General features: G+C 38.9%; 2 protein-coding genes across 2 annotated transcripts in view; both read left to right on the top strand.

Annotated features, from left to right (window-relative positions):
* Positions 1-943: 943 nt before the first annotated feature.
* LOC134823866 (transient receptor potential cation channel subfamily M member-like 2) lies at positions 944-21,615 on the top strand. The gene is made up of 29 exons (XM_063835463.1): positions 944-1,116; positions 1,424-1,594; positions 1,760-1,837; positions 2,039-2,164; positions 8,382-8,498; positions 8,694-8,806; positions 9,079-9,162; positions 9,603-9,727; positions 9,919-10,022; positions 10,409-10,543; positions 10,684-10,839; positions 11,257-11,409; positions 13,330-13,446; positions 13,959-14,051; positions 14,392-14,589; positions 14,779-14,911; positions 15,207-15,384; positions 16,025-16,197; positions 16,404-16,479; positions 16,598-16,710; positions 16,919-17,046; positions 17,634-17,744; positions 17,928-18,075; positions 18,303-18,423; positions 18,599-18,653; positions 18,756-18,873; positions 20,536-20,612; positions 20,711-20,827; positions 20,995-21,615. Exons 1-29 carry the CDS (start codon positions 994-996, stop codon positions 21,226-21,228), a joined length of 3,675 nt encoding a protein of 1,224 aa, XP_063691533.1. The 5' UTR covers positions 944-993; the 3' UTR covers positions 21,229-21,615.
* LOC134824253 (metabotropic glutamate receptor 4-like) overlaps positions 2,213-22,432 on the top strand; it is a 51,959-nt gene continuing 31,739 nt past the window's right edge. The window contains exon 1 of the mRNA XM_063836039.1: positions 2,213-2,224. The gene's annotated coding sequence lies outside the window, so the exon portion shown is untranslated. The remainder of the gene's footprint in view (positions 2,225-22,432) is intronic.

Below are 22,432 nucleotides of genomic sequence, written 5' to 3'. Positions count from 1 at the left end.
GGATACTTCCATCTTAAGTCACGAGTGGAAAAACGTAACGTACTCTGGATCGGTCCAAGAGAAGTGATGCGACGTGACACGTGGTTCACAGGTCGCTAGCAGTATCTTGAGGGCGACAGTCTCGGCGGCACTTCTTTGGTTGTTACCGGGGCGGGCCGCGCTTGGTCCGTTATCAGACCAATTACCATAGTGGTATGGGTCGTTATCTTAACACCCAACTGAATGGTTAATCCTTGGCGAGATCCTAATTATCGACACTTCAGCTCCCGGCTGGTTTGGCCGTAGGGTCGGGTTTCTGTAACCATGGCAACCGATGTTACCATGACAACCGATGTACGCTGGTCCAGGGGCGAACTATCTGGGTAAGGTCCGGTCTTGGATAACGTCAGATCCGGGGGTTCTTACAGTACTCATGCCGCAGTACTGTCACAGAACTGTCACAGAACTGTCACAGAACTGTCACAGACCTGTCACAGAACTGTCAGAGAACTGTCACAGAACTGTCACAGACCTGTCACAGAACTGTCACAGAACTGTCACAGAACTGTCACAGACCTGTCACAGACCTGTCACAGAACTGTCACAGAACTGTCACAGAACTGTCACAGAACTGTCACAGAACTGTCACAGAACTGTCACAGAACTGTCACAGAACTGTCACAGAACTGTCACAGAACTGTCACAGAACTGTCACAGAACTGTCACAGAACTGTCACAGAACTGTCACAGAACTGTCACAGAACTGTCACAGAACTGTCACAGAACTGTCACAGAACTGTCACAGAACTGTCACAGAACTGTCACAGAACTGTCACAGAACTGTCACAGAACTGTCACAGAACTGTCACAGAACTGTCACAGAACTGTCACAGAACTGTCACAGAACTGTCACAGAACTGTCACAGAACTGCGAATGCCTGAATTACAAATAATCACGTGATCGTAACTTTACTTCTCAACTATACTCTTCTCAGCGACTCAGGGAGAAGGATAATGTCTGATCACGGACAAAGAATGGTGGAGGATGAGATAAACACGTTCTTCCCTAATTTATCTGAGAAAGATAAGAAACACATCATGGAATATGTGAAGGAGATAATCCAAATGGATCACCTGGTGAGATTAGCTGGTCATCACAACTCTGCAAGCAACCCTAGTGTTGCTCTAATGTTGTAACCCGTTCAATTGTTCCTTTCGTTTTAAATGAGACTCTTCTTGAAAAGCACTGCTAATTAATTAATTAACTAATTGTGATTTGAATTACTAACCTCCCGGTGAAGTTCATGAAAAAATCTAGGGTTTTGAAGGATATGGAATACACAAAACCACCAACACGCTCATTGACCTTAAATGGTAGTGTTACTATAGTTACATATTGACCTTATTTGCTAGTGTTACTATAGTTACATAATGTAACCCTCAGTTGACGATCTACTCCCTGGAATCAAAAGATTTAGATCACGCTTTATTGTTCGCTCTGATAAAGAGTAAAACTGATAACGACTCTGCAATTGAACAGATGAGTATGGCGATCAAATGGAACCGTATGGAGCTTGCTGAGGAAATATTGAATATGGAGACTGTTCAATTTAGCGTAAGTTAGTTAACTGTTTATGTTTTAATTGTGTTTATGTTGTATTTAACAATGTTTCAAGTTTTATCCTGCTTACAGTTATCAAACTGAAAGTTAAAAAATAACAGCTACTAGAGCCGGTATACGATCGTATGAAACTCTACAAATAATCTGATATACCCATAGAAAGAACAGCTGACATCGTGCATGGAACAAGCTATTTTGAGTGATAGAAAAGACTTCCTAAATATTTTTTTGAAAGAGGTTTATTATAGTTTATTATAGTTTACTTTCATAATGGTAACTTTCATAATGGTAACATTCTACTTTTTAGTTTTTAAGGAGGAAAAAAAGGAAAAGAAGGAAAAAATCTAAAATTTTCACTTCTCTACAAATCATGAAATCTTTCGCTTAAATAAATGATATTATCTCAGTAAATTAATAAACCTCAACCTTATAACACAGGAAAATATAGAAATGAAGAGTTTCCTGACATATGAAAGATTGGAGAGTATGTTCAGGTACAAGCCGGAGGGCTCCGCTCACATGGGAAAGAAAAGGTTTTTTAAAGCTCTGGAGAGACAAATCCCTGTAAGCGTTCTTTTAATTAGTTTAAAACTTTCAATACTACTGTATTCAAAATAATTTGAGGTATTGAAAGAAACTTCTTTTGTTGTAATGACTTAGGTAGGATTAGTAGAACGATTAGATGATTAACACCATTGTCCATTACACTGTTTTTTCAAAGCCGATAATCCGATAACTTCGTTAAAATGATAAAGATAAGGGAGTAAGTACTACTAAAGGGTAAAAAGTACTATAAGTTGTGCAACTTTTTTAATTGGATCACGAAACTTAATGATAACCTAAAATGATTATAACGTACTTGCATTCTCAAACATCATTATTACTTCCTTATACTAAAAATAAAATGTAGTAAAGTATAGTATGTGAGTAATGTGACTGTAATTTAATTTGAAATTATTCAAAAAATCATAATTTAATGATGATAAAAGGAAAATTTGTTGACTTTTATATATATCAGTTTTTGTGATATCTGTGTTAAGGCGGCACTTTTTTATTTTAAGAGGGGGTGCCATGAGGGGAGGGGGCGCCATGAGGGGAGGGGGCGCCACGAGGGGAGCGCTTTTTGAGCGGGGAAGCGCCAAAATGCAACGTTATGCCACTGCTTATTTGATAAAGTTTTACCTTTTTGAGAACAAGAATGGGATGTGGCACTGGAAAAGGTAGTACCCCCAGTACAGGTGATAGTTTTGCTGCCTCTCAGTATGAGCCCCTCTTCACAGGGCACAGTCAGCACTGTTCCTGAATTTATGTTCCTGCATAATTCTGTGTCACCTGAGGGAATTTTTGTCAGCAAAAACCTTGTTGATAGTACTCGACTGTTTTTATAAAGTTACTAGTGTAACCTGTGCCTACGGCCGGGACTTCACTATTGCAGTTGAAATGCAAAAGTATAAACCCCCCTATTATCTTATTATTTTCGAAAACACGCATTATATTGTCGTATGGAAGTATGAACTGTATTAATTATAGTCCAAACAGACCGCAATGAATCCCCCCTAATAAGCTTATAGTATTACATGACTGTGAAACTTGCGGTTGATATGCACTGCCAAATAATGAGTGCCCCCCCCCCCCTAATAAGCTTATAAGCTTATAGTATTACATGACTGTGAATCTTGCGGTTGATACACTGCCAAATAACCTAATTATGATTCATGTACCAACGCTGCATATATGCAGTAATGGGGGAGAGAGCAAGGGAGACAAGTGATCAATTTTTTGTCACATTTGTGGTACACAATCATCAATAAATCGGCTACTTGGCCGATTAAAAAAGTGAGAATAAAATTATTCACTGATAAAGAATCTTTCAAAATATTCGACATTGGATATGAGTTGCAATGGGAATGCAATCATAAGCGATAAACTAACCTGAGTCTAAGCATTAGGATTATCATAAAATTAAATGACTAATACAAAATTTGAATATCATATTATGATTAACCTAGATCATATCTGTAATGTGTTGAGACTTTATCTTTCAACTTGTTACTACTCTCAAACTTAAACCCATTCTTCAATATTTTCCTCAGCTTACAGCTACCCCCTTCATCATCGTCATGATAGACCCAGGTAACCTCAAGAAAATCATCAAACCAAATTTGAAGCTGAGTGGACGTTTTCAGGAAAGTAAGAACTCCAGCTCGATCGAAGAAACCCTCATTTCCACTGAAGGACGTGAAGCTACAACCTCCGGAAGATATTCTCTTAGAACTGAATCTCATAAAGCCCACATCTTTGAAACTCCACTGGATGTTATTGCTCTCATCTATCTTCTTGTCTGTTTTAACCTGGAACTTCTTACCCTCGTCTGGTCCGGTTACATAAGTGGTGCTGTCTGCGGGAACAGGGAACCACTCGCTGTACTGGGTACCTAAAGGATACAAATATTGGAAAAATAATATTGTTTAAGTTACAGCAATGAAAATAAAAGCGATCAACAAACAGAATTTCACCAAAAGTAATGCACATTTTGCTTCAGTTTCAAAAACAAATGGGGGGGGGGGGTTATTATTACCTTGAGATCGTAAAATCAGTAGAATCACTCCGAGAAGAGCGAAAACGTTTATTGTAGCCATCAAACCATGGCCTCTGACAAGTGATATTTGTTTAAAAAATATAGCTGCATGGGTTTGATAACTGAATTATATTATAACTATATTATAACTGAATTATATTATAGGTATCTCATTCACTATATTATCATAAAGTTATCAAACTGTGGTATTCGTGATCCCTTGATAAATACTTGCACGGAAATGTTTATTTCCAACAATAGACCTGACAAGCTTCCAAGCGAACTCAACTAAAAACTGATAATCAAGATAGGGGGTAAAACGATTTTGCTTGATCTTTGGCTAATATAAAATGGAGTAACTAAGTACAAAATATAGAACTAGTCGGGTTAAGGTACTAAAAGTAAAGGTTTAATGTTTGACAAATAACAATCTAAAAGATGAAAACTATTTTGAAATGACGTATTTTACCGAAAGGATCCATCCCGACCTTTTGGTTTTCGATATTAACTTTTAGACTTAGAGTGCTATATAGTTAGAGAGGAGATGTCAGGAATATCAATGGCGTGGGATTAGTTTGTTAGAAGCAATTTGACTTCAAGAATCACTAGTTGGAAGCCTAAACTAAAGGATTTTTATAGGTGGCAATTTTTATTTTGGCGGGAACACCCATATACGGGCCACGCCCTTTTTCAGGGTTTCGCGGTCACTCGAATTTTTGTATTTCAGCCCAGGAAGGTCTTAAAGACTATTCCGATACACCAAAATGTGCCTAATAGCCACATTTATATACAACTTATGAAGCAACATATACCTTAAAATGCTTCGTTTCGGAAATATGGCCGAAAAACGGTTTTTGGCTTGACGCAGTTCATAATTTCCGTGATTTTTGGCATTTCCGCCTAGGAAGGTCGTAGAGACTATTCTGATACACTAAAATGTACATAATGGCCACATTTATATACAACTTATAAAGCAACATATACCCTAAAAGACTTATTTTCGGAAATGTGGCTGAAAAACGGATTTTTGCCAAGCGAATAATGACAATATTCACAAATGGGCTATTGGACTGTTAACTAGAAAGGTCTTAAAGACTCATGAGCAACACAGCATTTGTAAGATTACTCACTTTCTGTCCAGAAAAACCTACAAAAATTGGAGATTGATCTACTTTATTGGGCATCTCTCTTAATGGGCCAGGCCAGCAGCATATTTGTGTCTTACGAAAGAGCAATTTTTCAAAATTACGGTTTCTTTAGTAAAGGTGAATGGGTCAGTTGCTAACAGCAAATTGTTCGCAATTACCGACTCCTGCACATCATACTATACTCAAAATCGCTCACTTTAGGAGTCATTAATAAATAACTACTACATGATTTGTGAAAACTCCAACAATTTTTCCTTGGCACCAATTTAGCCAAAATGTAATGACCAAAATTCAACTTTTGATTTATTCATTCCATGAAACCATTATATGTACTAAGAATACGGGACCTAAAATAACTCGGCAGTGGATCCGGGCCAGATTGTCGCTTGACCACTGACCAGTACCCCACTTTATAATTATAATTGACTTCACTGCCTCGACCAATATTGGTCTGTAATCCCTGGATTGAGATCTGTTGGCTGCAGTTTAATTTAGCTCATTTACCATAATAGTAATACCGCAGTGGTTTGGTTTGCATAGATTTTCCCATTGTATGATAATGTCTTAATGTCTGTCATTCCCTCGTTTTTTAATCAAGTGGTTACTGGCTAACTGGCTAGCTCTTTTGTTATTACAGCTGCCTCGAGATCTTATCTAGGGCACAATACATTAGTACTAGAACATTAGAACTGTAATTCTAGAACTTCAGATTAAGATTACTTGGCCGAATAGCAGGGTTCGATATTCGACTCTAAAACGCTCAGTTTAGGAGTGATTAGTAGATAACTACTGCATGATATGCGAAAACTCCAACTAGACAAGGATCATTCTTAATCAAAGTGTTCCTCGACTTGTACTTAAGTCTTGTAACCTACTGGAGTTTGGGCCACTGAATCGAATACGACCTGATATTAATTTTAGGATGTCGGGAAATTCATTAAGATTTTTGTTCTTTGGTTTTTCAATTGTGCTACAAATCCGAGTTTGAGTTGATAACACCGAATTTCTTGTTTGACTCTCAAAGAGAAGAACCAAGGCTTAGGTTCCTCTTTCTGGCTCTGAGATCCAACTTTAAGATCGGACTTCGGAGATCCTCGCGTCATAGATCATGTAAGTGTAACATCAGTACCGTAGATCAGACTTTTGCTTGATATTGGACCTATAAATCTAATTATATATTCGAAACGGGATGTAACCAAGGTTAATTTAGATAAGATATACCAGCTTTCGTGGTTACAAGACCCCACGAAAGGCAGGCAGACCATCCTAAATCCTCATGCTATCCTCACGTTGACCATCTAGGTCCAGACTCCAGCCTCTCATTAAAAAACAGCTATTAGGCCCGAGATCCGTCCCTTGTCCCGTAGTGTCCCGTCAGTAAGAGATCGTTCAGATTTTGGTCATTTAGACCCCTCCCCGCTCTAAAATCCACTTTACCCAAAGCTGGAAAAATTTCACATGTGAAACCTAAATAGCTAAATCAGCATCTTGAGACCTTCTATTATATAAACCCCGTGATCCTACTATAAGCTTATAACTTATAAGGCATTGCATGCCGAAATTAAGATTCACCTCAACTGGTAATATGAACCTGGTATGTTACCTGAATGTCCTCAGTCAAATCTCGAACCCTGCTAATGCTATTCTGCCAAGTAACCTTAATCTGAGGTTCTAGAATTACAGTTCCACTGTTCTAGTATTTGTGCCCATGCCCCAGATAAGATCTCGAGGCAGCTCACAGCTGAAATAACAGAAGAAATAGCCAGTCACCACTTGATTAAAAAACGAGGGAATGACACACATTATCATACGACGGGAAAATCTATGCGACTAAAAAAAAGAACATGGGGTCATTCTGAAGTGGGAACCAAACCACTGCGGTATTATAGGAAATTAGCTAAATTAAACTGCGGCCAACAGATCTCAATCCAGAAATTACAGACCAATATTGGTCGAGGCAGCGAAATCAATCATAATTATAAAGTGGGGTACTGGTCAGCGGTCAAGCAACAATCTGGCCCGGATCTAGTGCCGATTTATTTTAGGTCCGGTATTCTTGGCACATATATCATGGTTTCATGGCATGAATAGATAAAAATTTGAAGTTGAATTTTGGTCTGGCACGTCACACATTTTATTTAAATTGGTGCCAAGGAAAAATTGTTGGAGTTTTCACAAATAATGTAGTAGTTATTTATTAACGACTCCTAAAGTGAGCGTTTTTGAGTATATGATGTGCATGAGTCGGCAATTGCGAACAATTTGCTGTTAGCAACTGACCCATTGAACTTTACTAAAGAAACCGTAATTTTGAAAAATTGCCCTTTCGTAAGACACAAATATGCTGCTGGCCTGGCCCATTAAGAGAGATGCCCAATAAAGTAGATCATTCTCCAATTTTTGTAGATGTTTCTGGACACAAAGTGAGTCATCTTACATCTTGTGACAAATGCTGTGTTGCTCAATGCTCAATGCTCATGAGTCTTTAAGACCTTTCTAGTTAACAGTCCAATAGCCCATTTGTGAATATTGTCATTATTCGCTTGGCAAAAATCCGTTTTTCAGCCACATTTCCGAAAATAAGTCTTTTAGGGTATATGTTGCTTTATAAGTTGTATATAAATGTGGCCATTATGTACATTTTAGTGTATCAGAATAGTCTCTACGACCTTCCTAGGCGGAAATGCCAAAAATCACGGAAATTATGAACTGCGTCAAGCCAAAAACCGTTTTTTCGGCCATATTTCCGAAACGAAGCATTTTAAGGTATATGTTGCTTCATAAGTTGTATATAAGTGTGGCTATTAGGCACATTTTGGTGTATCGGAATAGTCTTTAAGACCTTCCTGGGCTGAAATACAAAAATTCGAGTGACCGCGAAACCCTGAAAAAGGGCGTGGCCCGTATATGGGTGTTCCCGCCAAAATAAAAATTGCCACCTATAAAAATCCTTTAGTTTAGGCTTCCAACTAGTGATTCTTGAAGTCAAATTGCTTCTAACAAACTAATCCCACGCCATTACATCTCCTCCCTAACTAATATGACTAAATTTCAGTGGATAAAATCGCGCAACGAATTAACACTACGAGACATTGGAACGTTTTTGGTAAAGATTCTGGAAGGGGGGTTTAAGAATCCTCTCCGTAAAGTGGACTACAATAAGACACCAGAGGTCAGCTAAATCTTTATTGCGACACTTTATTAGACTTTTCTACTTGTTGCTTTGTTGATTGTTGATACATTTATGATAAAGCGATACGAGATTCCTGCTCCCTTCCCTCAATCTCAAATTTTGCTGAAAGTTGAAAAGAAAACGTTTTATGTCAGCAACACAATTTTACTTTGACAACTTGTCTTACTCTCATAGAACCCTTACGACCTGCTAATGATTTACTGTGTTTTAAATGACTGTAGTGATATGGCAGATCTACTGTGGGAGTACACTCACTCTCCCATATCAACTGCTCTTATCTGCTTCAGGTTAGCCATCTGCTATCAGGATTATTTTTATATTTTATTAGGATTATTGTTATATTTTATTAGGATTATTATTATTTTTTTAAATGTCAGGTTTAGTCTAAAATCGGTATTGTGTACATCAAGATGGCTACTACGATGTAACTGCAATCGCAGTATGGTGAGTGGCAGTCTAAGTAGAGTCATCCCACTTGATCTTACTGGGTATAAACTAATAACAAATTGTGGATAAACCAGAAAAGTCTGATTCAATAAAATCGTCTAAACTGCAACAGGATATACAAGTTCCACGCGGAATACACTTGCAGTTTAACAGCGTACGACCAGGACTCTGAAACCTTTTGTCTGGAACAAGCCGAGTGAGTCAATATTACAATTTCGTTTGCTATCCTTCACAGTATTGTTCATATATGTGAGTAATTGCAGACGATACAAACTTCATAAGTTCATATGATCACCTGGTAATGTAAACAACTTTGTTCTGATTACCTGGTAATGTTAACAAATTTGTTCTGATTACCCGGTAATATTAACAAAGTTGTTCTGATTACCCGGTAATGTTAACAAAGTTGTTCTGATTACCCGGTAATGTTAACAAAGTTGTTCTGATTACCCGGTAATGTTAACAAAGTTGTTCTGATTACCCGGTAATCTTAACGTTGTTGTCCTGATTACCCGGTAATCTTAACAAAGTTTTTCTGATTACCCGGTAATCTTATCAAATTTGTTCTGATTACCCGGTAATGTTAACGTTGTTGTTCTGATTACCCGGTAATGTTAACAAAGTTGTTCTGTCCAGTAAATACGAAGAATACGCTTGCAAGTCCCTGACTCAGTGCCCTAAGTTATTTGATAAGGACGACACCTTCCTCCTACTGCACACACCTCACGGCTTCTGGGGTGGCCACTCTCTCCTCAGCATTGGTACAGGATTTATATTTAGTCTTACAAAAGAAATATTACACGTGTCATACTTGCTTTTCGTGGAATGTACCGTTGTTATGAAGTAGCAGATCTTTACTATCAGCTAGTATCCTTTGAGATAAAATCTGTAAAATAGCAGATCTCGCATTCAAAGCAAAATTCGAAACTGCTACTTCACATGAAAATTGCAGCAACAATGGTTGGCTCTGACAAGTTCCTAGCTCACGGCGCAGTGCAGAACTACCTTACTGACGTGTGGATGGGAGAGATAAAATCTACTGAGAGTAATATTAAGGTAAGAACTACCTTACTGACGTGTGGATGGGAGAGATAAAATCCACTGAGAGTAATATTAAGGTATATTCTTAGTGAAGACAATTTCTAATGGAAATAAATATTGGATTGAGAATCTGTCTTCAGAACCAATCAGAAATTTGAATGAAAGGAACACGAAATCATGAGACTCAATACTAATACACGACTCAATCAGAGTATCTGCTTTTATTTTATTTTTCATCTAAAAAATAAGGTTAAAACAATTAATACGGTTTTGAGCTGAAGTAATGTTATCAAAACCAACACGATGGTTGCCAAAAATATGTTTGCCAAAAGTAACAAAGTAACAGTTACATTTAATGATATTGTAAAACAATTAATTATTAACTTAACTACCTCCGACAGATAATGTTGAGTTCCTGGTTGATGTTCCCCTTACTGTTGAAGTATGAACAACGGGAGCGGACTAACGAGGAGATACAGCAGCTGTTGATAATGGAGCACAGTACTCAGGGCACTTGTGATTTTGATGATCAAGGGGTGGGTTTATTGTAAGATTTTGGAATTAAACCTTTTAACATTTTTTATAATTGCCACTTTTTTAAAGGAGCACCATCGTTCCGTAAACCTATATAACTCATAACATATCGGAAATACATGCTACCACAATTCATCCCTAGAACGAGATGGAGATGAACGTGACAGGAAAGAAGACGAAGAAGAAGAGGAAAGTGATGAGAGACTCATTAGAGAGTAAGAGGAAGTACAGTTTAAACTGGTACCAGAAGCTGTACGCTTGCTACAATTCTCCTATTGTAAAGTTCCAGTGGAACTTGGTTAGTTATACCTTTATAGACATGTTCAATTGAAGTTCAGGATATTGGATAGTTATACCTTTATAGACATGTTCAATTGAAGTTCAGGATATTGGATAGTTATACCTTTATAGACATGTTCATTTCAAGTTCAGGATATTGTTACACACTCAAATATAGCGTTTTGATATTACTGGCATAATTTTGGCATCTTTTAAGTTTCGATGGAACTTGGTCAGTTCCTATTTTATACAAACAGTGGCGGTATTGTTAAATGTTTTATGCAATGCACGTTACTTTAACTTTCATATTCAAAAATTTGACTAACATGATATGTCATGTCTCAAGCAGAAAATGATCAGACATCAATTATAGTCAATACACATTATTTGTTTAACCTAAAGTTTACCCTGAAGACCTATTATCAACCATCCTCAGATTTGGTTTGTAGTTTTCTTGATAATCTACGCTTACTTACTGGTGGTGGATCACAACAAAATCTGTGCCATCAACAGTTCCTCTAGCATTGCTGCCCCGGAGGTCTATCTCTTCCTCTTCGTTGTGGGAACCTTGCCAACTGAGATTCTACAGGTATGGTTAAGGAAGACTCGTGTCCAAATTTTGAGTGTCGCTCAAAATTTTACAAATATCTTATGATAACCTGGCCCCTAGCTAGGACGTCCTAATACACTACTAGGATTTCCTAACTTAGCCCTAGGTGACCATAACGTAGCATTAATACGTTTAAATAGCCCTAACATAATAATGTCATAGGGGACAGCTGTATAACTGTATAAATATATATTATGGGCTCTACTTACTCATAGCTGCTGATTTCTCAGCCAGTAAGAGCAACAACCTGCGAGTGCGCATTGGCCAACTGAGTGACATACAGAGTAAGGTATTGTGTCTTCTTGAGATTTGAGATCCTTACAGGGCCAGACAGTCTAACAGATTTTGCTTTTTATGTTTTATTAACCAGGGACCAGTGGCTAATTAAAAAGTATTCGTACAATGATACAGCCTTAATATATCAGGTGATTTGCTTCTTTGCGAGTGATTGGTCCATAGGACCTCATTATGCTGTATATTCATTGTTTAGGTCGCAGGTGGCTTGCCGGCAAATAGAATTGAATCGAATAAATTACTTAACATATAACCGAGATCCATAATCGAGCTTCTCTGACCTTATCCTTGTATATTATCAGGCACGTAGCCAGGGGGGGGGGGGCTAGGGGGGCGGCAGCCCCCCCCCCCGGAAAAAATCGAACCCCAGAAAAAAGATAAGCCCCCTAGTCCCCATGGTCGCCTGGTAACTGGGCTGTGTTTATGACTGCAGTCAGTCAAAGATTTGAACTGTGGATTAGTAAATATATGTCATTAAATCCAAGCAAACATTCTAGAAGACTTCTATAATTATAGTCAATAGTGTCCCCTAGACCGTAGGAAATGTAAAAATCTTAAAACGATGAGGCCTGAGTAAGTCGTAAATTCTGATTGGAGAATGCAGATTGCTGTTGTGAAGTTACCAAATTTACGTGAGTACTTGATTCTTTTCAATCCCAGTTTATTGCTGTCCTACAAATTTCTTTAATGCCAAATGTCGTCTAAAACACCCTGTTTCGCAAAAAATTTCCGGGGGGCTGCGCCCCCCTAGCCCCCGCCAAGGGGCTCCGCCCCTGGACCCCGCTGGGGGCTGCGCCCCCAGACCCCTGCCACAGCTTGCTCGCTTCGCTCGCTGCGCAGCTTGATTGGACGCGTCGGCTCGCTTCGCTCGCCGACAGCCCCCCTCAAAGAAAAATCCTGGCTACGTCCCTGTATATTATAAATGGAGTACACCTTAATAATTGGACCAAAGCTCAGTTTGCTTTAGTCCGAGCTTTGCCTGGTGGCCCTGCCATGGCTCTTCAGCCTGGACAAGTCTGACTTATACTAAGCGAGTATTCCCTCGATATGCATATTCATATTGCAGCTTATCACCATTAATCTTTTCCTAGACTGAGTTCTTTTCCCGGCGAATAAGTTGAACTACCAAACTCATAAAATTAAGGTAGACTAATAAAGCTAATCTAGAAGCAAGCCGGGTTTAACATTTCCAACCAAACTTTTTTATAAATTTTCAAATTTATTCAACAGTTTTCTAAAATTTTTATTCAACAGTTCAATTGATGCACGTGAAACAATTTAGTCAAACGAACAGTTTTATTCTTTATCTGAGTCGTATAAAACAACTAACATTATTGTCAATCTTTAGGCGGCACCTATTATGTGAATTGCATTTCGTTCAAACTATACCGCTTGCTCAAATATCTTTCATACTTTAAAATATCCACAGAAAATGTTCTTTATAAACTAACTTTCTTCCAGCTATAAAGTTTTAATAACCTCGTTTTTCAGTTAGTGAAAAACCCGATCCTAGGTAATTCTTATATTGACCATACGGTTTTTTGAATACGATTTTAAAATACGTTAATAATCATGCAGATTATCTTTAATTTTCAAATTTTTCAGTTAGTGAAGAACCCAGCCAGCAACCCAATAGCTAAAATATGGAATCACTTCTCAAGTTTCTTTAACTGTGTGGACGGTATCGCCATCTTTACCTACTTCGTCTCCTTCGTCATCAAGGTAAATGCTAATTGTTCTCTCTCTCTCTCTCTCTCTCTCTCTCTCTCTCTCTCTCTCTCTCTCTCTCTCTCTCTCTCTCTCTCTCTCTCTCTCTCTCTCTCTCTCTCTCTCTCTCTCTCTCTCTCTCTCTCTCTCTCTCTCTCTCTCTCTCTCTCTCTCTCTCTCTCTCTCTCTCTCTCTCTCTCTCTCTCTCTCTCTCTCTCTCTCTCTCTCTCTCTCTCTCTCTCTCTCTTTATTTACCTACTTCGTCTCCTTCGTCATCAAGGTAAATGCTAATTGTTAGATCAATGCTCAATCAAATATCAATCATATTCGAAAAATGGGACAGAAGAATGGGAGAGAAGTTGGATATGATTTTCCAATATGCAATGCATTTTCCAATTGGAATCAAACTTCCACCATCTCAATGCCATATTGTTTTAACTACTTGCTTGTTAATTGATCAATCTAATCACAGTATTTATGTATTCAGACATTTTTTGTAAAACCAAAATAAAATATTTTACTTACAGGTGACCACTTCTCCGGATCTTAACCCGGACTACTTGCATGACAACAACGAGTGTAAATACCATATTGCTTCGCTCAACACGTTTTACGACCAGGTAGATAACATTATATGCAATCTATTACAAAAAGTAGTGGATCATTGTTTTATTATTTTTGAAAAAGCCTCGACATCAAATTTTCTCTTCGTTAATAAATGATATTACCCTTATTATATAAATTAAATGATATTACCCTTATTATATTATATTATTATTATATTATATAAGTTACACTACTGCAATTATAACTCACGATTTATCCCAATTGAACGGTTTTGATCTCGCGTTTAACTCGAAATTAACCTTATTCTCAAATCTGAATAGTCAACACGTTTGTCTAAACTCTAATAGCTATATGTAGCCCTCGCTTTTACCTTTGAAATACGTTTCCCACTAGGAGTTCAACGCCCTGAATGCGGGTCACGTGTTAAACGTTATCAGCTTCATGTTTTACGTCATAAGAGCTATGGACTTCTTCAAACTTTCCGCTGAGATGGGACCTAAAGTCATCATGATCTTTGAAATGATCAAGGATCTATTCTTCTTCATTTTGTTGTTGTTACTGTTCGTGTTTGCTTACAGCATTGGTGCTCAAGTATGTTTAGTCGATTGCAAACATTTCGTTATATTTCATGTTAATACCAATTTTCGTCACGCTGATTTATCATTATATTTAGAATATTTCTGTTTATCTAGGCTCTAACTCGTTAATATTTTGAACAAAACGATATAATATGCTCGGGAAACATTAAATTGGACACTTATCCGACCATCTCAATCACAGGCGATATTGCGGCCCAACAAAGACCTGGAACCACCAAATAACGACTACTTGTTCCACCTTATCTTTTATCGTCCTTATCTCATGGCTATGGGGGAGTTTGGGATAGAAGAGTTTGTTGACGACTTCATGATTGGTGAAAACTTTACTTTTCTAACAGTTTCTGTAACTACACTACTACTACTAAAACTTGACTATACCTTAACTCCATAGTTACTGTAACTATATCTTCATGATTGGTGACAAATTTACCATAACTTTAACTTTTTAACTTTAACTCTATAGAAACTGTAACTATAATTTTACTATAATGACTTTACTCACAATTAAAAAAGGCGCGGAGTGGATTTATTTCAATTATCAACTTTCTAAAAAATGCTATAAAGAATATCACTGTAATCATTACAAAAGGTTGAACCCACTTTCCCCAGACCACTGCGACAGGACTTCGCTAGCTATGGACTGTGATGACCTGAAGCTGACCTCGCTTCTTGAAGTCAGCAAAATAGCCTCTGTCCACTACTACTTCTTCGTGGGACTGACTATTATCTATATAATGATCGCTAATATCCTTCTTGTTAACCTCCTCATTGCTATCTTCAGTAACACGTGGGTATAGTAATTCTCACGTAATATACTATTTGTGGGGCTCAGTGCATTATTTTCTTGGTGATGATTGATAAGAATATATCTATATATGGATAATATGTTTTTATGATCAATGAATTACACATAGTACATGTATGAACGGTAATGTGTTTAAGTTAAACTTATTATTAAAAAACTATCATAATAATCACTAACAAGGTATGGAAAATATGTTTAATAAAGTAATAACCAGGTATGGACAATATGTTTAATAAAGTAATAACCAGGTATGGACAATATGTTTAATAAAGTAATAACCAGGTATGGACAATATGTTTAATAAAGTAATAACCAGGTATGGACAATATGTTTAATAAAGTAATAACCAGGTATGGACAATATGTTTAATAAAGTAATAACCAGGTATGGACAATATGTTTAATAAAGTAATAACAAGGTATGGACAATATGTTTAATAAAGTAATAACCAGGTATGGACAATATGTTTAATAAAGTAATAACCAGGTATGGACAATATGTTTAATAAAGTAATAACCAGGTATGGACAATATGTTTAATAAAGTAATAACCAGGTATGGACAATATGTTTAATAAAGTAATAACCAGGTATGGACAATATGTTTAATAAAGTAATAACCAGGTATGAGCGACTGCAGGATAACTCACAAGAACTGTACCTGGTACAGAGAGCTGCTATGATAATGGACTTTGAGCACCGTACCATTCTACCTAACCCCTTCTCCATACCAGAGCACTGCTGGATGATTGGGAGGTGGATCTATAGGAAGTTCTGTTACAAGGAATCCGGGCAAGGTAAGTTGAGTATTACAAGGAATCCGGGCAAGGTAAGTTGAGTATTACAAGGAATCTGGGCAAGGTAAGTTGAGTATAACCTTTGCAGTAAGAATTTAAAATAAAATCAGCTTATCTTTTATAATTTAAAATTAAAATTCTTATAATACATCAAAATATCATGATTTATATTTTATGAGTTGTTCACCGGTTTGTTTGGGTTTCAGGTAAAATCCACGATACTAACTACCACAAAATGACAAAAGTAGAAAGGGCATGTGCGGACGAGTTTGCAACCCACAAGTTAGTTCATCTGTATATGGGTGGCTCTTTTATTGATTGGGGACTAGTTTAACAAATTATCTTATTAAATTATGGTTAAATTAATCATTATTTCATCATTTCATTATCTTTCGCATAGGGAAGAAGAGGAAGCGGGATTTGTGAAGGACACACTGAAGGATCTGAAACAAAGCTTAATATCTGTAAAAAATATTCTCAACAACTCCTCACTTGGAGGAAACACGCTAGTTCGTAAGTTTAATTCACAGTTCCTGAATTCTATACGGCCAAGCTATACGGCCCGAACATTTTGATCTCTGCATTATTGAGCGACACAATATTTAATACTGAATACGCAGCAAGTCTTTTGGCTCACGACTGCAGTGGCTGTCAGCTCTTTCTCTTACTTTGACTTAGTTTAGATAAAGATAATAATTTATGTTATTTTGATCCTCATCAGGTCGAAAGTCCAGTAGTGACTTGGATGTATGTCAGGTATCTTTTGAAGAAGATCAAACGAAACAGCCGGAAAAAGAACTAAAACGTATTTCTACAACTGCGATCGCAACAGCGGGTATATTCAAACAGGTAGGTGTGAGATAGATTGAAACGGAGCACAGTTCATCATCAGTTTAGGGGAGTAGTTCCATCGGGATATTTTAGTATTTCTAAGTTTTTAAGTGACCAAAATAATGTTTATGGTGCATTTCTTGTAACAGTTTGTCAGCTTCTGCTTGATAAGTAGAAACTAGAATTAGTAACCAAAGTACAATGCCCTCCATAAAATACAATACCCTGGTCCCTGTTAAAGTCACCAAATTACATATTACTAATTACTAGTACATAGTAAGTATTATGATAAGGTTGTTATATATTATGTAGTCTTATTCAAGTATTTAATACGTTATTTAAGTATTTTATACGTTATTTAAGTATTTTAAACGTTATTTATGTATTTTATACGTTATTTAAATATTTTAATCGTTATTTAAGTATTTAATACTTTATTTAAGTATTTAATACGTTATTTAAGTATTTAATACTTTATTTAAGTATTTAATACGTTATTTAAGTATTTAATACGTTATTTAAGTATTTAATACGTTATTTAAGTATTTAATACGTTATTTAAGTATTTAATACGTAACGTTATAATAGTACTATTATATCTCCAGGTTGCAATATCAGAAAGGCCGGTAGAGATACATACAGACTCCCGTACATCTCCCTATCCTAAGACTAAGATAGAGAGGACTGAGGTACCCGACAGTCACGTTCCTTGGAAGGTAAGGTATATTTTTATAAAGGAGCAAAGTAATTAATGATTGCTTTGTGAGAAATAATCACGTTGTCTTTGTTGGATGACATCAAAATTATGAATCTACAAAATGTATTGAAACATTAAAATCATCGAGTAGTTAGAATGTAAAATCTCCTTTCGACAATATTACTTTTTGTGTTTGACACAGGTTGTCTGGGAAGATTATTCACCGGTGGAGTACTCTAAGAAAAGACCAGTGGATAAACCTCATCACCATGACGATGAAGCACTGCCAATGTCACTCATCAAATGCTTCAACAAGTACAGGGATGGTGTGAACAGGAAAAGCTTCTTGGGTTAGTTCTCAAACACATTGTATTAATCGCGAGTATACTGGCTTACTAACGTCTAACACAGTATAATCGCGATTCGCTATTGTATTTCTGGATGAAAACTGTTCTGTTCTATGATTTAATATTTTTCCATGATTCCAGTTACAGATTCGTCTTAAATGATAAAAAACTCGCCAGAAAATTCCTAAAACGACTGCAGTTCGTAAATAACAATTCCTTTATGACTGCAGGAGTGTACGGTATAGACGAGATAGGAAGACCAATTAACCCCAGAGGCAGGACAGGTATATCTGGTAAAGGTAATCTAAAGAGATGGGGACCAAATCTTCAGGGGGATGTCATTGTTACCAGGTACACTTCATCAAATACTATCTACTTATCTAAATAATCATATGTCAACACGTCATAGACAATACGGAACAAGTCATTAATGTCTTTCTGTGAGACTTTATTCCCGAATTTCCTAAAAATCTTCTAATTCATTGCACTAAACATCTTACTTACTAACTAACACACGATATCCTAGATGGCAGGTAGATAGCAATGGAAAGCCAGTCCGTCACCCAGAGGATGGTAGACAGGTGATTCATTAACTTATTAACTTATTTACTGTTATTTACTGTTTTTAACCAACTTATACCACCGGATATTGTGAAGCAGTCTCATGGATCCCACAATTACAGGTACTTGAGTTCGTGGCAGTGAGGAAACAGAACCAGTGGGCTATACCGGGAGGGAGGGTTGTTGAGGGGGAGAAACTGGTGGATACGCTGGAGAGAGAGTTCAGTGAGGAGGCGCTGGGTAAGTAGAGGAGGCGCTGGGTAAGTGGAGGAGGAGCTGGGCAAGTAGAGGAGGCGCTGGGTAAGTGGAGGAGGAACTGGGTGAGTGGAGGAGACGCTGGGTAAGTGGAGGAGGAGCTGGGCAAGTAGAGGAGGCGCTGGGTAAGTGGAGGAGGCGCTGGGTAAGTAGAGGAGGCGCTGGGTAAGTGGAGGAGGAGCTGGGCAAGTAGAGGAGGCGCTGGGTAAGTGGAGGAGGAACTGGGTGAGTGGAGGAGGCGCTGGGTAAGTGGAGGAGGAACTGGGTAAGTGGAGGAGGAACTGGGTGAGTGAAGGAGGCGCTGGGTAAGTAGAGGAGGCGCTGGGTAAGTGGAGGAGGCGCTGGGTAAGTGGAGGAGAAACTGTGTGAGTGGAGGAGGAACTGGGTAAGTGGAGGAGGAACTGGGTGAGTGGAGGAGGAACTGGGTGAGTGGAGGAGGCGCTGGGTAAGTGGAGGAGGCGCTGGGTAAGTGGAGGAGGAACTGGGTGAGTGAAGGAGGCGCTGGGTAAGTAGAGGAGGCGCTGGGTAAGTGGAGGAGGCGCTGGGTAAGTGGAGGAGGAACTGGGTGAGTGGAGGAGGAGCTGGGCAAGTGGAGGAGGAACTGGGTGAGTAGAGGAGGCGCTGGGTAAGTGGAGGAGGAACTGGGTGAGTGAAGGAGGCGCTGGGTAAGTAGAGGAGGCGCTGGGTAAGTGGAGGAGGCGCTGGGTAGGTGGAGGAGGAACTGGGTGAGTGAAGGAGGCGCTGGGTAAGTGGAGGAGGCGCTGGGTAAGTGGAGGAGGCGCTGGGTAAGTGGAGGAGGAACTGGGTGAGTGAAGGAGGCGCTGGGTAAGTAGAGGAGGCGCTGGGTAAGTGGAGGAGGCGCTGGGTAAGTGGAGGAGGCGCTGGGTAGGTGGAGGAGGAACTGGGTGAGTGAAGGAGGCGCTGGGTAAGTGGAGGAGGCGCTGGGTAAGTGGAGGAGGAACTGGGTGAGTGAAGGAGGCGCTGGGTAAGTAGAGGAGGCGCTGGGTAAGTGGAGGAGGCGCTGGGTAAGTGGAGGAGGAACTGGGTGAGTGGAGGAGGAGCTGGGCAAGTGGAGGAGGAACTGGGTGAGTGGAGGAGGCGCTGGGTAAGTGGAGGAGGAACTGGGTGAGTGAAGGAGGCGCTGGGTAAGTGGAGGAGGAACTGGGTAAGTGGAGGAGGAACTGGGTGAGTGGAGGAGGAACTGGGTAAGTGGAGGAGGAACTGGGTGAATGGAGGACGAACTGGGTGAGTGGAGGAGGCGCTGGGTAAGTGGAGGAGGCGCTGGGTAAGTGGAGGAGGCGCTGGGTAAGTGGAGGAGGAACTGGGTGAGTGGAGGAGACGCTGGGTAGGTGGAGGAGGCGCTGGGTAAGTGGAGGAGGAACTGGGTGAGTGGAGGAGGCGCTGGGTAAGTGGAGGAGGCGCTGGGTAAGTGGAGGAGGCGCTGGGTAAGTTGAGGAGGCGCTGGTCATGGGTGCTGAGTTACCATAGTAACCATATTCAGTTTATTAATATAATTCAGTAAGGAGGCGCTGGGCATGGGTGCTTACTTTTGTTTTGTTATTTGATTTAGTTTGATTCTTTTTAGTCAGATTTTATGGTTTGTTGATTATGGGCGCGTAATTCTAATCGAATATTTTCGCATTCCAGGATCCCTCGACATGAATGCGGAAAAACGCCGGGAATGTATGAAGATGGTTGATAAACATTTCGGATTGGGAATCAATGTAAGTTGAGCTTTCTAACTTTCTAACTATTCAAACTTTATACAATACTCTCTATGTCAGGTTGAGACCTACTAGTACTGATCTATTTATCCCTACAGGTGTATCAAGGTTACGTGGACGACCCCTCTAACACAGATAATGCTTGGTTTGAAACAACAGCTCTCAGCTATCACGACTCTGACGGCAGTAGCTTCGCTAACTTTCCTCTTGATACGGTACCCCAACATTAAAAACTTTAATTTGTTTCGCGAGCTGACTTTAGATCCCGGGTTCGACCAATCTATTATTCTTTATTTTACTTCTTTATGTATAGGATTTCTTAAAACATTAACAAATGAAATATATGTCTACTATTGAGCTTTTCCTAACAACTCAACCTCAGATCGGAACAGAGGAAGACAGAAAAAGTTCCAGATGGATAACCTTAGACCAGAACCTCGACCTGTACGCCAACCACGAGAATATTATCGAGAAAGTGTGCTTCCACAGGAACGCGTACTGTCCTATTACAGACGAAACTGACACAGTGGAGGAAGGAAAAAAGTTGTTGAAAAAGAAATCATCGCTGTGGGGTGTATTCCTTAGTCCTGAAAACACTGACGAGGCTGATGCTTAAAGACTCCAGATATACGGCACGTAATTGATTATGAGATGGAGTCTTTGTTTAACCTATACGGCACTTTCTGAGTACGTGATACAGTCATCATTATAGTTAGATGGCACGTACTGCAGCTGTAGACGGCACGTAATGGATTACGAGATGCGATACGTACCGTTCAGCTATAGGGTTAAAAACTCCATTACGAACGACTCATGGTGCTATAGGATTAAAGACTCTATCAGTCTATCACACACTACTCATGGTGTTTGAGATGGATAATGGAAATTTATAAGTTTTTCACCTACATTCAGATGTATAATAATTTTAGAAGTTTTAGAACTATATAAGTATATAGTGCGATTACCAACATGACATAATCGGGGGAGGCTGAGCAGCAGCAGAAGAAAACCTGATCACCTGATCACCTGATCACCTGATCACCTGATCACCTGATCACCTGATCACCTGATCACCTGATCACCTGATCACCTGATCACCTGATCACCTGATCACCTGATCACCTGATCACCTGATCACCTGATCACCTGATCACCTGATCACCTGATCACCTGATCACCTGATCACCTGATCACCTGATCACCTGATCACCTGATCACCTGATCACCTGATCACCTGACCTTGTTATAGTTGTTGTCTTCTGCCGATACTCAACATTTTCAAATTTTCCGTAATGCATCGACTACAGAGCTATATCGATTATTTGTTCAGAATCCAAATTACCCATCAACTATCAAGTGAGAGTTGTTGTCTTCAATTTTAATAGATAGTGCGATAGTTTTACTGATTTATGGAACCATCTGCGCAAACATTTATGGCAATTTTCTATAAAAGTGTATTATCTATATTAATTTTACCGAAATTTAGGGACCCCACGGACATATGGCCCCAAGTTAATCCTCCATCGGCAAGAAATGTTTTTTTTCGTATTTGTACGATTGCCTTGAGCACTCCGTATTTAATAGCATCGGCTGCAGCTGCTGCTAGCACCTTCGTCCTTTGTCCTTCGCATCATTTTTATCGTCACGTCGAGGGACACGAACATGGTGATATTTTCATATCCACGGAATATCAATTATTTGTTTTTAGTGCTCGTTACTCTTTCTCAAGCTGTTGTAGTAAATCTTGTCTAAAATTGCCTAATTTGAACAAATCATTATAATTAGATAAGGAGGAATGTTGGAGTTGACGCTGAGCACAG

The sequence above is a fragment of the Bolinopsis microptera genome, chromosome 12 (assembly GCF_026151205.1).
Source record: "Bolinopsis microptera isolate Bmic1 chromosome 12, MBARI_Bmic_1.0, whole genome shotgun sequence".
Lineage (NCBI taxonomy): Eukaryota > Metazoa > Ctenophora > Tentaculata > Lobata > Bolinopsidae > Bolinopsis > Bolinopsis microptera.
This window is presented reverse-complemented; position numbering and strand designations above follow the sequence as displayed.

Excerpts from the sequence above, each read along its gene's own strand:
- LOC134823866 (XM_063835463.1), top strand. The coding sequence starts at position 994 with ATGTCTGATCACGGACAAAGAATGGTGGAGGATGAGATAAACACGTTC. Across the intron at positions 2,165-8,381 it reads CTCTGGAGAGACAAATCCCT|TGGATAAAATCGCGCAACGA; the intron begins GTAAGCGTTCTT and ends ACTAAATTTCAG. Across the intron at positions 18,424-18,598 it reads GGGGATGTCATTGTTACCAG|ATGGCAGGTAGATAGCAATG; the intron begins GTACACTTCATC and ends ACGATATCCTAG.